This window comes from Phocoena phocoena, chromosome X (assembly GCF_963924675.1).
Source record: "Phocoena phocoena chromosome X, mPhoPho1.1, whole genome shotgun sequence".
Classification (NCBI taxonomy): domain Eukaryota; kingdom Metazoa; phylum Chordata; class Mammalia; order Artiodactyla; family Phocoenidae; genus Phocoena; species Phocoena phocoena.
The window spans coordinates 63,429,845-63,447,071 of NC_089240.1; the positions used below are offsets into that span (position 1 = coordinate 63,429,845).

The following is a 17,227-nucleotide window of genomic DNA, read 5'->3' on the forward strand; positions in this document are numbered from 1 at the left end:
CATCTTTTCCCTACCTCCATCCCTCCGCTCTAATAAGGAATCCAGCAGTGCTAGGGATTGTCAGCAGATTCCTGCTCAGAGGCAGGAACATGGCCTAATATCAGAAGTGAGATTTCCTCTGGCTTTGATACATCCTGAAGCCATAGCAGGAGGTCCCTAACTGTGTAGCTAACATTAGTGTTTATCTCAGCTCTGAGAATCAAAGCCCTATTGATCCTGGCAGCCAGTCTTCCCTGGATTGATTACCTTGTCATCTGTCTCAGGCTGACCATCCAAGGTTTCCTTCCTAATTGCTGGACTGCAAGTGTGGAGAGAGCTATTTCTGGAGACAGAGCTGTCACCTGCCTACTTGAAGGAACTGCCCAAACTGGCTACCTCCTTAGCTCAGGAGTGTTCTCAAAGCTGAGGGCAGAGCCCTATCTAGTTTCAGTCTCAGGGCAGGAAGGGGCTCATCATTTCAGCATTTGTTCTCTGTTCTTGTTCTGCTGAAAGCAGAGCTTAGAAAATCAGCCATCTGACCCTGCTGCTCTTCCCTGGTGGTTGGGCAGATCATTGGAGGCCTGTCAGGCATTGTGGTACAGTGAAAGGAGCACTAGATTAGGAGTCCAAAGATGGAGTTTTAGTTCTGGCTCAGCAATGGACCTGTTGTGTCTCCCTGAGTAGTTTGTGTCCTCTCTGAGCCTTGATTTCCCCATCTATGGTTTTTTAAAGTTTTATTGAGGAATAATTAACATACAATAAACTGCATATATTTCAAGTATACAATTTGACAAGTTTTGACATATGTGCACACTCATGAAACCATCACTATGATCAAAGTAATGGACATGTCCATCACCTCCAAAAGGTTTCTTTTTTTTTTTTTTTTTTTTTTTTTGCGGTATGCGGGCCTCGCTGTTGTGGCCTCTCCCGCTGCGGAGCACAGGCTCCGGACATGCAGGCTCAGCGGCCATGGCTCACGGGCCCAGCCGCTCCGCGGCACGTGGGACCTTCCCGGACCGGGGCACGAACCCGTGACCCCTGCATTGGCAGGCGGACTCCAAACCTCTGCGCCACCAGGGAAGCCCTCCAAAAGGTTTCTTATGTCTCTTTATAATTCTTCTCTCCCAGCCCACTTCTGGCCCCTCCCCACTCCCAGGCAACCACTAATATGCTTTCTCTCACTATAGATTAATCTGTATTTTTCTTGAGTTTTACATAGCTGGAGTCATAGGGTATGTATTTTTTGGTAGGCTCTGGCTTCTTTCACTCAACATAATTATTTTGAGATTCATCCATGTTGTTACATGTATCAATTGTTCGTTCCCCTCCCTTTCTACCTTCTTTCCATTCTTTCAGTATTTCTTTTGGGGAGATGGTGTTGAATTTTATTAACATGGAAAGGCCTCTAAAACATGAGAAAATTTTAAAGGCAGCTTATAAGTGATGTATACTATATATACTGTATTTGAAAAAACTATATAGATATAAATGTATAGAAAAATCTGGAGGGATACATATCAAGGTAAAAATACTTGTCTCCAAGTGATTGGAATTGTGGAATTTTTTTTTGCCTTGCTTCTTTGTTTTTCTAATTTTTCAATTGTGAAAATATACAGCTCTTTTTAAAAGTAGGAAAATGTTACTTTATTTTTAAACAGCTTTATTGAGCTATAATTGACATACGATAAACACGCTCATATTTAAATTGCACAGTACAAGAAGTTTTGATATACGTATGTATACATCATGAAGCCATTACCATATTCAGGATAATGAGCATATCTATCATCCTCCAAAGTCCTCTTCCTATCCACAGGCAACCATTGCTCTTCTTCCTGTCACTACAGATTAGTTTGTATTTTCTAGACTTTTTATATAAATGGAATAAAAAGTAGGTATTTAAAAAATTTGACTTCTTTTACTTACTGCAATTGTTTTGAGATTCATCCAAGTTGTTGAATATATCAATAGTTCATTCCTTTTTGTTGCTGAGTACCATTTCTTGGTATGGATATACCACAATGTGTTTATCCATTTACATATTGATGGACATGGGTTGTTTCTAGTTTTTTACTACTACAAATATAGTTGCTATAAATATTCATGTACAGGTCTTGATGTGGACATATGCTTTCATTTTGGGGGGTTGCTGGGTCATTGTAACTTTATATGTAACCAGTTGAGGAACTTCCAAACTGTTTTCCAAAGTGATTACACCATTTTACAGTCCCAGCAACTATGCAACTGCAACTCAGACTTTCAGTTGTTCCAAATCCTCACTTAACACTTGGTATGGTCAGTTTTAAAAATACTAGATGTTTTAATGGGTGTGTATTGGCATCTCATTAGGTTTTAACTTTCATTTCCCTAATGGCTAACGATGTTGAGTATTCTTTCATGTATTTGGTTACCACTCATATATCTTTGGTAAAGTATCAGTTCAAATCTTTTGCCTGTTTTCAGTTGGGTTCTTTATTTTCTTGTTTTTGTAAATAAGAAATTATTCTTAAACACTCTGGATATGAGTCCTCCTTTATCAGATATATAATTGGCAAATATTTTCTCCCAGTCTGTAGCTTGTCTTTTAATTCTCTTAAAAGTATATTTGAAGAATAAATTTTAAAATTTTGATGAAGTTAATTTTATGTATTTTTATACTTTGTGCTCTTTGTGCTCTATTTAAGAAATCTTTGCCTAACCCAGGTTCACTATGATTTTATCCTATGTTTTCTAGAAGTTTTATAGTTTTAGCTCTTACATTTAGGTCTACCATCCATTTTGAGTTAATTTTTGAGTATAGTGTGAGATATTAGTTCAACTTCATTCTTTTTTATGTGGATATCCAGTTGACCCAGCACCATTTGTTGAAAAATATTATCCTTCCCTATTGAATATTTTTAACATTTTTTAAATTGAAAATCAACCAGCCATATATGTGTGGGCCCATTTCTGGACTATGTTATGTTCCATTGATCTATATGGCTATATGCCAATGCCATAATATCTTTTTTCGTTGTTGTTTATTTTATTTATTTTATTTTTGGTTGCATCAGGTCTTCGTTGCTGAGTGTGGACGTTCTCTAGTTGTGGCGAGTGGGGGCTACTCTTCATTGTGGTGTGCGGGCTTCTCATTGCGGTGTCTTCTCTTGTTGCTGAGCACGGGCTCTAGGCATGCGAGCTTCAGTAGTTGTGGCGCGTGGGCTCAGTAGTTGTGGCTCGCAGGCTCTAGAGCGCAGGCTCAGTAGTTGTGGCACATGGGCTTAGTTGCTCCACGTCATGTGGGATCTTCTCGGATCAGGGATCAAACCTGTGTCCCCTGTATTGGCAGGCGGATTCTTAACCTCTGTACCACCAGAGAAGCCCCAATACCATAATGTCTTGATTGGTGTAATTTTATAGTAAGTCTTAAAATCAAGTCATTATAAGCCTTCCAACTTTGTTCTTCAATGTAAAAATTATTTTTGCCATTCTATATCCTGTACATTTACACATAAATTTGAGAATCAGTTTGCCAAATTTTATCAAAAAAAAACCCTTGCTGGGGTTTTGATTGGGATTGCATTGTATGTGTAAAACAACTTGGGGGAGAATTGATATGTTAACAATATTGAGTCTTCTGACCTGTGAACAAGATATATCCTTAATTTATTTAGGTCTTCTTCTTTTTTGGGGGGGGGGTAGGCGGGCTTCTCACTGTTGTGGCCTCTTCTCTCCCATTGCGGAGCACAGGCTCCGGATGCTCAGGCTCAGTGGCCATGGCTCACGGGCCTAGCCTCTCCATGGCATGTGGGATCTTCCCGGACCGGGGCACGAACCCGTGTCCCCTGCATCGGCAGGCGGACTCTCAACCACTGCGCCACCAGGGAAGCCCTATTTAGGTCTTCTTTAATTTATCTCATCAACATTTTGTAATTTTCAATGTAGAGATCTTGTACATATTTTCATCAAATTTATCCATAAATATTTCAAATTTCGGATGATATTGTAAATGGTATTTTTATCTCAGTTTTTAATTATTCATTGCTAATATACAGAAATACAATTGGTTTTTGTATGTTGATTTGTACCTTGTGAGCTTATTTAACTCACTTATTACTTCTAGTTGCTTTTTTGTAGTCTTTAATGTTTTCTAGATAGACAATCATGTTGTCTGTAAACAGAGATAGTTGTAAAACTATAAGTAACTCTTATTTATAATCTGTATGTCTTCTATTTCTTCTTCTTGTCTTATTGCACTGGTGAGAACCTCCAATGCAATATTAAATAGAAATAGCAAGTACAGACATCCTTGCCTTGTTCTTAATCTTAGGATGAAAGATTTTAGTCTTTCATTATTAAGTATGATGTTAGCTATAGGTTTTCACTAGTTGCCCTTTATCAGGTTGAGAAAGTCCCCACCTATTACTGGTTTTCTGAGAGTTTTTATCTTGAATGGGTATTGAATTTTGTCAAGTGTTTTTCTGTATCTACTGAGGTAATTATATGGGATTTTAAAATTTTGTAGTTGTTAATAATCACATACTGCATTGGTTGATTTTTGGATGTTGAACTATCCTTGTATTTCTGGGATAAATATTACTCGGTCATGATGTTTTATCCTTTTTACATATTGTTTGATTCAATTTGCTAAAATGTTGTTAAGCGTTTTGCAACTGTGTTTATGAGGGACATTCATTTATAATTTTCTTTTCTTGTGCTGTCTTTATGGTGGTTATGGTATTAAGGTAACACTTGACTCATAGAATGAGTTGGAAAGTATTGACTCCTATTTTATTTTTTGCAACAGTTTGTGTAACCTTGTTATTATTTCTTCCTTAGATGTTTGTAATTCACCAGTGAAGCCATCTTGGTTACCCCCTCTATGATTCTTGAGGACCCTTTCATTTTTAACACTTTGCAGTTCTAATAAGATGCTCATCATCAATCTTTCTATTTTAGATATATGCATCTCTCTCTCTGTCTCCTTATTTCTTTTCTGTCTCTGTCTCCTGCCTCTTTTCCATACTCTTTATCAGGTGAGTGTCTGACAATCAGAGTCTCTAGGTGCTAGCCAGCCCCCTCAGAGAAAACTGAGGAAACTGTTTCAAATCGTAGTTCTTCCAAAGCACTGATGGTTTGGGTTCAAGAACCACCTCTAATATACCTTAGCCATTAGAATAGATAACTGACCATTGTCCTAAAGCAGTGGTTGCCAAATCAGTGGCCATAAGACATTAAGTAAAGCCCATCATCCCTGAAGGACTGAGGCAGGAGTTAGAAGGACTGCATTTTCAGACTTGACATGGGTACTTCAAAGTGAGTCTCTCTGGGCCTCGGTCTGACTATCTGTAAAATTAGGAACTGGATGTCTAGATCTTCCAACTCCAAAAAATGGAAGTAAATAAACAATAGAAGCACAGAGAATGAGGTCAAATAAAATAATAAGGGGGGTAATAAGACAACTTACGTTTTCAGTGATTATTTGACTTTACAAGTTTTGACACTCAAAAGTAGGTAGCCCATTAAAGTTGGCATGTTTTGAGACAAAGTGTAGAAGGTTAAAAATGGGGTTTGTTTAGATGTTGAATGCTTGGAAAAGAATGTTTTCCAGTATTTCTGTGCCAACCCAGAAAAACACCACCACATTCTAATGAAGAGAAAAAATAAAACACTGCCAGGACAAATATGAAAACACTTTTGGAATTTTTAAATAAAGGCTTGCTACAGATCTGGAGTAGTGTTCTAGACACGGTGGATGTGAGTAGCTACCAAAGTAAATGGACTTCGATAGGCTGAGAGCTGGAAGAAAGAGCTTCTCAACATAATGTTTATCAAACCATAGAAAAAGTTTTGGAATCAGCTTCCCTGAACAAGATTGTTGCATTTATTTACCAGAAAAATAACTACCTAGCACTTAACTCCTAGCACAAGGATAGAGAAATAGTTAATAAATGAAGCTCAGCTGGAGGTCACTCTCCAGTCAGCCACAGAGAGAATGAAAGGCAGGGCTCTTGCCATCTCAGTCCCCAAGGAAGACCAGAGTGTTGCATTTTTCTCCTCTGGAGTGCCCCAGCTGACCCCTGAAGTGCCTTTACTTGCCTCCTTTTAAGTGTATTCCACCAATGCTTTCAGTCATCTTACTAATGTGTGCTGATCAACTGGCTAGATGTGCCAGCATACCATCAGCACAGTCCTGAGCTACCTGCCACCAACCCCACATGGTCCCCATGCCCTACCTATGCCATTCTGACCATGCTCACTTATCCCATCTAGGTTTAGTCTCTTTACTGTGTTCTGGGGACTCTGAAGAAGGGTGGAGATGGGGCAGAAATGGGAATATTTCTGGCAACAGGGACTCTGGTTAATAGTGACATTTCCTCCACTTAGCGTTGCATAGCAAGCTTCAGAACATGGCTCCTAATCCTATTTGCTAGTCTTTCATCATACTGTTCACCTTGTCATGACATAGGGGCTCCTGAATAGAGATATCTCTGCCCTCATGTCACCCCCTTTCACCTCTCTCTCTCCTTTACCCTTCCCCAGCTTTGCCCTTTCTTTGGCTTTGCTCCATCATTCCCTCATTTGAGCTTTTGTTAGTTCCCCACAACAACAGGAATTTGTGAAAGCCTATAATTTAGTTAGAGAGTTTGGCTCTTAGAGTACTCTCTCCCCACTTTCCAACTCAGAGGGAGAGCTCAGAGAAGTTGGCTTTTGGAAACCAAGGAATGGGGAATCTGGTCTCGCATTTGAGTTCTTTTCTGAGCAGACTCCCTGTACTTCAAAGACATTAGACTGTGAGCCTGGGTAAGGAGCCAGGGCACTAATTGGGCACTTGAGTGAAAAGACTTTGAATATAAGGAAATTTGAGGGCCAATAGGTCCAGGATGGAGCTGGAAAGGCTGGGGTTCTGCTTTTGCACTGCTCAGGCTCAACAGAAGCCCAGCTGGCTATGGGTGCTTAGAGGAGGAAAGGAGGTGGTGTCCAGTGAATATAGACATTGTGTTCACTTCAGGCACAGGTCTTTGGGGGCCAACTCTTTGGGAGTACTTAACTCACCTGAGGGTAGTGGTTGAGGCTGAAGAGAATTCTGGGTATCATTGGATGAAAGTTGTGGATGGTGGGTTTATACATAGTTAATCCTTAAAGTCCTAGGGCTCTGCTGGACAGAAGGCTTATTAGTCAGAAATTAGACGCTTGGCACTTAGCACAGTTGTGCATTGAAAATAATGCTCTCTGCCTGATGGAAAGTTGTGGGGTGCCATCTCTGATTTTGCCAAGACTGTTTATAAAGATAGCCTTCTATACCTCCTGTTAAAGTCTACTTTTCACCCTTTGAACTCTCCCACATTCAGCTGTTTCATCAAAATCACTTTGTCATCAGCAGTAGGGAATTAAAAAAAAATCACTTTGTCTTCCTCATATGAGAGCAAGGGTAATATGGGGAAAAACAAAAACTCCCCAGCTTTGAGTCCAAGGACTGTCAAGAGTTCTAGAAAACCTCTACCCATACCTTGTATTTTCCAAAAAATGAAATTGAGTGCAAGAAAGATAAAGAATAACCAACAACACTCATTCTACCATCAACATGATTATAATTATCATTATTATTATCACTATTGGTTCTTCTTTTTTTAAATATAGTTATAGCTGATTATTTTTCTCTTACAAAATTTCCTCTGATAACCTTTCCTGCTAACAATTGTTCTATTCTTCTTCAGTCATTGATCTAGCTATTAAATTACCTTTCTTTTCCTTAACGTAGCAAATTTTCTTTCCCTTGGAATGTCTGACCGCTCTGAAAATCTTTATATAGAAAATTTTACTGTGGTCTTGAACCATGGGATTTATACATTTTACTGTCCTGTTCAAAAAAGTGTTCCTTATTCTACTGTGAGATCCTTGAAGGCAAAGACCATATGTCACTCATTTAGCATCCTCAGTACCTGTGGGATAGCTGTGTATTTGGGCCATAAAGGATGTTAAATAACTTTTAAATAAATGAATATCATATATGGATGACTTCATTTTTTTAAAATGTACATTTAGCGTCAAAAACTATATCAAGGTACTTTTCCCTATTCCTCCCATGAAGTATGGCTAAAAACTCTGGCCATTATATAAAGCAAATATAAGAAGACTAAAAGGTAGAGAGAAGAAAGTTGATGGACTAGGTATCTCAGGACTCAAGGAACAACACAGTGGTGAATTACCTGGGTTTTCTTTTTGCCTCATATATCTTACACCTGGAGCTGAAGAAGCTTGCAACCCAGAAATGCCAACAGAAACAAATAAAATGAGCATTGAGAAAAGCCTGATTTCTCTAACCAAAAGACCAAGAAAGGAGGAGCCTATCAAGACAGAAAACTTTTAGACAATAACCACTCTACTCCAGCCAAACACCATGGGGAAAAATGCATACCTTCTGACCTTTACCAACAAAGGCCTAATAAGGAACCTTGACTTATATACTCACCCAGTTATAACAAGGTGCCCCAATCTGTCCACCTACCATTCCAAGGTAGTAGTAGAGAAAACTGAGTAGGGAGCCAGGAATGTCATCCTCTCAGTTGTAGCAAGGCCTATTCTCCGTCCATTGTTTCAGTGGAGACCATGCAGGGAACCTGGACGTTCACCCTTGCCAGTCTGTAACTTCTGGCTCTCCTCCCATTCCTGAAGAGGTGCCAAGGTTGTGTCAGTGAAGGCCAAGTAGGAAACTAGGACTTTTAGCATCATTCAGTACAGTATCAGTTGAAGCAACATGGAGAATAGTAACGAGAGACTCTTACCTCTCCCAACCAGTTAAGTATCAGAGGAAGACCAGTGGGGATCTTGAACACCAACCCCTGCTCAGCATAACAAGGCACCGATCCTCCCCAGGGTGTCCATGGAGGCTAAGCAGGGAACCTGGACTTCCATCCCCATCTCTTCCACCCCATCTAGAAATAATGTGGTGGTACCTTGCTGGCACAGTGTCATAGTAGGCCTACTAAAACACAAGATTTAAATAGGATACCGAGTCTCATAACATAATATCCAACATTTCCCATGTAAAATAGAAAAACCACTTGTCACACCAAAGACTAGGAAAATCTCAACTTCAACGAGAAAAGACTACATGTTGTTTTCAATGAGAAAACACCAAGATGACACAGATATTGAAATTATTTGACAAGGATTTTAAAGCAGCCACTATAAAAATGCTTCAATGAGCAATTACAATCATACTTGAGACAAATGAAAAAATAGAGTCTCAACAAATAAATAGAAAATACAAAGAAGAAACAATGGAAATTTTAGAACTGAAAAATACAAAAACTGAAATAATAATAATTTTAAAAACCTCACTGGATGGGTTCCATTAAGTAATGGAGAGGGCAGAGGAAAGAAGTAGTAAGCTTGAAGACAGAACAATAGAAATTATACAATCTGAACAACAGGGGGAAAATAAATTTTAAAAAAATGAACAGAGCCTCAGAGAACTGTGGTGCTATAACAAAAGAGGTAATATTCCTGTCATCAGAGGAGTCCTGAATGGAGAGGAGAAAGAAGGTGGGGCTGAAAAATTACTCAGAGAAATAACGGTTGAAAAATTCCCAAATTTGGCAAAAGAAAAATCTACAGTATTAAGAAGCTGAGTGAATCCCAAAGAGGGTGAACTCAAAGAAATCTATGCCAAAACACATCACAGACTTCTGAAATATAAACACACACACACACACACACACACACACACACACACACATCTTGAAAAAATTGAGAGAGAAATGACGCCTTAATTAAGGGGAAAAACATTCAAATGATAGTGGATTTCTCATCAAAAACCATGGAGGGTAGAAGGAAGAAGTCACAAAACATTCTTCAAGTGCTGAAAGAATAAACTGTCAATCCAGAATTGCATATCTGGTGAAAATATCCTTCAGGAACAAAGGGGGAAATCAAGGTATTTTCAAATGAAGGAAAAATAGAATTTGTCACCAGCAGACCTACCCTAAAAGAGTGGCCAAAGGAATTCTATAAACAAAAAGGAAACAATAGAAAAAGGAATATTGGATAATCAAGAAGGAAGAACAATTAAAAGAGTAAAATTATGGGTAAATAGAATAGAGTTTCCTTCTTCTCTTGTATTTTCTAAATTATGTTTAACAGCTGAAGCAAAAATTATAATGATTCCTGATGTGGTTTCAATGTATATAGAGGAAATATTTAAGAAAATTATATTATAAATGGGGGATAGTGAAAGGACATGAGGGAGTTTAGGTTTTTACACTCCACTCAAACTAGTGAAATGTCAACATCAGTAAACTATGATGTAATAGCTAGAGCAACCACTTAAAAAGGTATACAAAGGAATACACTCAAAGTGCTATAAATAAATCAAATTGGAATTCTAAAAATTGTTAAGGGAGCCTACAGGCAAGCAGAGAAAAAGAAAGTAGAGAAAGGAAAAACAGAGGGAACAAACAGAAAACAAAAATAAAATGACCCTAACATGTCAATGATTACTTCCTTGCAAATGATCTAAATACATCAATTAAAAGACAGAGATTGGCAGGAAAAAAAAATACCCCAACTATAAGCTGTCTACAAGAAACTTACTTCAAATATATATCTCCAGGGAATTATGCTGGGTGAAAAAAAGCCAATTTCAAAAAGTCACACACTATATGACTCAATTTCTATAACTTTCTTAAAATAATATTATAGAGATGGAAAACAAATTAGTGGTTGCCAAGAGTTAGGGACAGTGGGGGAGTGGACTGGGTGTGATTATGAAAGAGTAGCACAAAGGAGATCTTTATGGTGATGGAATAATCCTGTATCTTGATTGCAGTGGTGGTTACACAAATCTACACATGTGATAAAATGATATAGAACTATACACACATATTGTACCAACGTCAATTTCCTGGTTTTAGTATAATTATATATGATGTAACCATTGGGGGAAACTGGGTGAAGTGTTCATGGGACTTCTCTGGATTATCTTAGCTATTTCCTATGAATCTATAATTGTTTCAAAAGTTGAAAAAAACTCAGATTAATATTTTAAAATCATATTTTAAAAACTACTAATAATATCATACTAAATGGTGAGAAAATTGCAGCTTTCCCACTAAGATCAGGTTCAAGACAAGGCTGTCCCTTCTCACCACTCCTTTTCAACACCGTAGTGGAAGTTCTAGCTAATATAATAATACAAGAAAAAGAAATAAGTATACAGGCTGGGAAGGAAGACATAAAACTGTCTGTGTTCACAGATGACATGATCATCTATGTAGACAATCTGAAAAAAATGACAAAAAACTCTGGAACTTAAAAGCAATTACAGCTAAGTTGCAGGATACAAGGTTAATATACAAAAGTGAATCGCTTTCCTATAAACCAGCAATGAACAAGAGGAATTTGAAACTTTAAAAATGAATGCCATTTACATTAGCACACCCAAAAATGAAATACATATGTATAAACCTAACAAAATATGTACAAATTTATATGAGGAAAACTACAAAATTTTGATGAACTAAAATTCAAAGAACTAAATAAATGGAGATATTCTATGTTCATGCACAGGAAGACTCAATATTGTCAGGATGTCAGTTCTTCCCAACTTGATGTATAGATTCAATGCAATCCCAACCAAAATCTCAGCAATTTATTTTGTGGATATCGATAAACTGATTCTAAAGTTTACATGGAGAAGCAAAAGACCCCAAATAGCCAACACAGTATTGGAAGAGATGAACAAAGTTGGAGAACTGTCACTACTTGACCTCAAGACTTACTATGAAGCTACAATATTCAAGACAATGTGTTATTGGTGAAAGAATAGACAAATAGATCAATGGAACAGAATAGAAAGCCCAGAAATAGACCCACATAAATATAGCCAACTGATCTTTGACAAGAAGCAAAGACCATACAATGGAACAAAGATAATCTTTTCAACAAACGGTGCTGGAACAACTGGACATCCACATGCAAAAAAATTAATCTAGACACAGACCTTACATCCTTATCAAAAATTAACTCAGAATGGATCACAGACCTAAATATAAAACATGAAACTCTAAAACTCCTAGAAAATAACTTAGGAAAACTTGGGTATGATTATGACACTTTAGGTACAAGACCAAAGTCACGATCCAAGAAAGAACTAATTGATAAGTTGGATTTCATTAAAATTAAAAACTTCTGCTCTGCAGAAGACAATATCAAGAGAATGAGAAGATAAGCCACAGACTGGGAGAAAATATTGACAAAAGACATATCTGATAAAGGACTGTTATCCAAAATGTACAAAGAATTCCTTAAACTCAACAATGAGAAAATGAACAACCCAGTTGAAAAATGGGCCAAAGACCTTAACAGACACCTCATCAAAGAAAATATACAGATGACAAATAAGCATATGAAAAGATACACAACACCATATGCCACCAGGGAAATACAAATGAAAACAACAGTGAGATACCACTACATACTTATTAGAATGACCAAAATCTGGAACACCAACACCACCAAATGCTGGCAAGGACGTAGAGCAACAAGAACTCTCACTCACTACTGTTGGGAATGCAAAATGGTACAGCCACATTGGAAGAAAGTTTGGCAATTTCTTACAAAACTAAACATACAATTTAGCAATCATGCTCCTTAGTGTTTAACCAAATGTATCAAGAACTTATGTCCACACAAAAATTTGCACACAGATATTTATAGCAGCTTTATTCATAATTGCCAAAATGTGGAAGCAAACAAGATGTCCTTCAGTAGGTGAGTTAGTAAATAAACTGTGGTACATCCAGACAATGGAATATTATTCAGTGCTGAAAAATAAGAGCTTTCAAGTCATGAAAATACATGGGGGAATCTTAAATGCATATTACTAAGTGAAAGAAGCTAATCTGAAAAGATTACATACTGTATGATTCCAACTATATAACATTGTGGAAAAGGCAAAACTATGGAGACAGTAAAAAGATCAGTGGTTGCCAGAGGTTGGGAGGAATGAATAGGTGGAACTTGGTATTTTTAAGGCAGTGAAAATGTTCTGTATGATACCATAATGATGAATACATGTCATTAACATAAAAAGCTATATCCAATATAATTTAATTTTCCTTTGACTGTGCAAAAGATACTTTCAAGCCCAATCATCAGCTTTCATTGTATTTTAGAAATTCAGAAGGGCCAAATAATGGTGAGTTGTAGTTGATAACATGACAGTAAGATAATTTACTGAATTTAAGTATTTTTTAATTTTTGAAAATCCAGCCAGAATAAAAATACATACATCATAAATGAGATCTCACACTGGTACTTCCTGCTTCCCTGCCCCCTCTTCTTTTTTTATAACAGATTTATTGAGGTATAATTTACATATGGTAATATTCACCCTTTTTTTTTTATATTCACCCTTTTTATATGCTCAGTTCTATGAATTTTGACAAAAGAATATCACCACTTACAGTCAAAATATATAACATTTCATTACTCCAAAAAGTTCCCTCATGATCATCTACAATGAGTCATTTCCCCTCACCCTTCCTCTTGGCATGCACTGATCTGTTTGACCCCACAGTTTTGCCTTTTCAGAATTACATATAAATGTAATCATTTGTGTCTGGCTTCTTTTCACTTAGCATAATGCCTTTGAGAATTGTCCAAGTTGTTGCCTGTATCAATAGTTCATTCCTATTTATTGCAGAGTTGTATCCCATTGTCTTAATGTATATCCACGTATTTATCCATTCACCAGTTGAAGTACAATTTGAGTTATTGCCACGTTTTGGCAGTTATGAAAAATCTGCAAAAACATCTAGGTACAGGTTTTTGTATGAATATAATTTTTCATTTATCTTGGGTAAATACCCAGGAGAATGATTTTAGGGTCATATGGTAATTGTATGTTTAACTTTTTTTTTTAATTTATTTTTGGCTGCATTGGGTCTTAGTTGTGGCACGTGGGATCTTCGTTGAGGCAGGCGGGCTCTTCATTGTGGCGTGTGGGCTTCTCTCTAGTTGTGGCGTGCGGGTTTTCTCTTCTCTAGTTGTGGCGCTCAGACTCCAGGGTGCATGGGTTCTGTAGTTGTGGCACACGGGTTCCAGAGCATGTGGGCTCTGTAGTTTGCAGCACACAGGCTCTAGTTGGGGCGTGTGAGCTCAGTAGTTGTGGCGTGTAGGCTTAGTTGCTCCTCGGCATGTGGGATCTTAGTTCCCTAACAAGGGATAGAACCTGCGTCTCCTGCATTGTAAGATGGATTCTTTACCACTGGACCACCAGGGAAGTCCCCCTGTATGTTTAACTTTTAAGAAGCTGCCAAACTGTTTTCCAAAGCAGGTATACCATTTTACATTCCCATCAACAGTGTATGAGATTTCCAGTTCCTCTATATCCTCACCAGTACTAGGTATTGTCATTTTTTTTTTAAAAAAAAGCCTTTTTAGTGGTTATATAGGGGTATCTCATTGTGGTTTTAATAAGGATTTCTTGAATGATTAATGATATTGAGCATCTTTTCATGTGCTCAATTGCCATTCACATCCTGTGTTTGTGTGTAAAATGTCTGTTCAAATCTTTTGCCCGTATTTTAAATTGGATTGTTTGCTGTCTTATTGAGTTATGAGAGTCAACTCATACTTGTACTCTGGATACCAGTCTTTTATCAATGTGTGTATTGTAAATACTTTTCCCAATCTGTGGTTTGCCCTTTCATTTTCATAACAATATTTTTCAAAGAACAGAAGTTTTACACTTTGATGAAGTCTAATGTATCAAGTTTTTAATGGATCACACTTTTGGTAATTATCTATGAAATCTTTGCCTAACTAAAGTTCAAAAAGATTTTCTCCTATACTTTCTTCTAGAAGTTTTAAGTTTTACATTTGAGTCTATGATCCGTTTGTATTAATTTTTATGTACGGTGTGACTATTGGTATTTATAAAGCTCTCATACATATGATCACATCTGATAATCTTTAGATTAAAAAAAACTTTGGGGAAGGCACATGGAGAATTTTAATCCCCATTTTACAGATGAGAAGTCGGAGGATTAGAGAAGTGCTGTGTAATTTGCTCAAGGTCCCATAGCTGATAAGAGGTGAAATTGAAAGGTATAAGGTAAAATTGTGATGAGAGTTAGGGTGTCCTGCGGTCTCAGGCCAGTACTGTTGGAGCCAGCCAGCTAAGACTCAAGATGGCACCCACAGCAAAGCAAAGATTACCAGTGGAGATCTGAGCAACCTATTAGGCACTGAGGAAAGAGACTCAGACAGTGGACTAGTCTAACCTCAGACTGCACTCCTCTGGCCCATTTGGGGCTCCACAATTGAAGAGAGCCAGAAGCTGGCCTGGCATCCTGTTCAGGTGACACTCAATGAATACTTTTTGATGATGATGATGAAGACTAGGAACGTGTTAAGAGGAGAGCTCTCAAAGTAATACAGATTTAGAAATTAAAGCTAAGAAGAAATATTAATGAAACTAAGAATTGTTTAGCCTAGAAAACAGAGGCCCATGATGAAACTTGATACAGCCTTCAAACAAAAAACGTTTGGGCTTTCTTTCTGAGGGCTGAGCAAGGGGAAATGGGCTGGAAGAATCCAAGGAAAAGGGAAAATTTCTTCCTCCCTGTTGAGGATTGTTACAGACACTTAAGAGCCTTTATAAACAGAATAAACTCTTCTTATTTGAGTTTGGAGTCAGGGATTTGCCAAACATTGGCTCTGATGAAGGATTTCAGCATGAGAGTTACATGACCCTCTTGCATAGTGTCCTTATAAATCTTTGAGTATCTCCTGAACCTTCCCTGTGTCCCTGTACAATTCCAGGAGCCCTTTGTCTGTGGCCTTCCCTACTCCTTAGTCTTAGCATCTTCACAGGACTGTTCCAATGACCAAGAGAAGTCTTACCTAAGCTCCTGCAGGCTTAATTAATTCTCATGTTCCTTGGCACTGAAGCCAAGTAGCCCAATGCCTAAGGCTATAAATCTGGCTTAGCATCCCTGGAAGGAAGCTTGAATTGTTGGCTGGTCCAAATCTGACCACAGTGCTTGAATCTCCTGTTTTATATCTACCTCTGCTTGCACACCTCCAATGATGGGAAGCTTCATTCATCCCAGTAAGAGATATAATACAATGAACATTGGACTAGAAATAAGGAGAGTTAGGTTTGAGTCCCAGCTCTTCCACTTAACTTGCTGTGTGATCTTTGGTAAGTCCCTTCACATTTCTAGAGCTGTTTCTTTATCAGTAAAACGGTTGTAGAGGAATCTCTTTGTTTTAGTTTGTTTGTTTAACTGCTATAACAAATAGCCCTAGAAAATTCAGTAGCTTAAAGGACAAGACATTTCTTTACTTCTTATGTAACATTCAGGGCAGGGGTTCCAGATTGGAGAGAGAGGGGGAACTTCACTCCATTCACAGACCCAGACAGAACTGATGGCAGTTCTGCCAGTCTTAATACATGGCTTCCAAGGTCACTCTGCCGTTATAGCTCCCAAGTAAGCAGAAACATCATGGTAGTCTTTTTATGGTCCAGGCCTGGAAGTGGTATTAGTCTTTTTTACCCACATGCTATTGGTCAGAATTCAGTCACATGGTCAAGCCAAAAAGCTGAACAGGCTAAGAAATGTAGTGTAGCTGTGTGGTAGCTAGCTAGAAGTCTCCATCACAGACTTGATCTCTAAAGGCTCCCTGCCCCAGCTTTGAAGTTCTGGGTATACTTATGAACTAGACTCCTGGTTCTCACATTGCTTTGTTACAGGCACTTTGAAAATTGCCTAACCTCACTGACCATCAGGGACTAGCAGGCTGGCAGTGCAGACCAAGGCAATGCCCCCAGTGAAAGGCCAGAGAAGATCTGAGATACCAGCCGCACCACCAGGTAACACATTAAACTAAGGTGTCTTTGTGCTTCTTTTCTCTGCAGCATGGGTAGGAGCCCTCTCAATGGGCATGATCTTCTTCTGTTCTCCCATTGTGAGTATATTCACTGATCGATTGGGCTGCCGAATCACAGCAACTGCAGGGGCTGCCGTCGCTTTCATTGGCCTCCATACCAGCTCCTTCACCAGGTAAGGCTAGGAGTTGCCGACCATTTGCCCAAGGCTGAGGGTTGGCTTCTTTCTGGGCCTCAACTAGACACTCTTCTCATTGTAGAATCCCCCGTGGCCCTTTCCATGTAGGGTCCTCAAGACCCTGCTCCCAGGAATTATTGTCCAATGGGACTCATCTTGGTAGGGTCCCCAGGACACATTGGTAGGGA

The 17,227-nt window shown here is 38.3% G+C and overlaps 1 protein-coding gene across 1 annotated transcript in view; it reads left to right on the forward strand.

The window, feature by feature from the left end:
• SLC16A2 (solute carrier family 16 member 2) overlaps window positions 1-17,227 on the forward strand; it is a 121,776-nt gene that overhangs the window by 91,380 nt on the left and 13,169 nt on the right. The window contains exon 2 of the mRNA XM_065901114.1: window positions 16,892-17,036. Within this exon, the coding sequence (XP_065757186.1) occupies window positions 16,892-17,036 (145 nt within the window). The remainder of the gene's footprint in view (window positions 1-16,891; window positions 17,037-17,227) is intronic.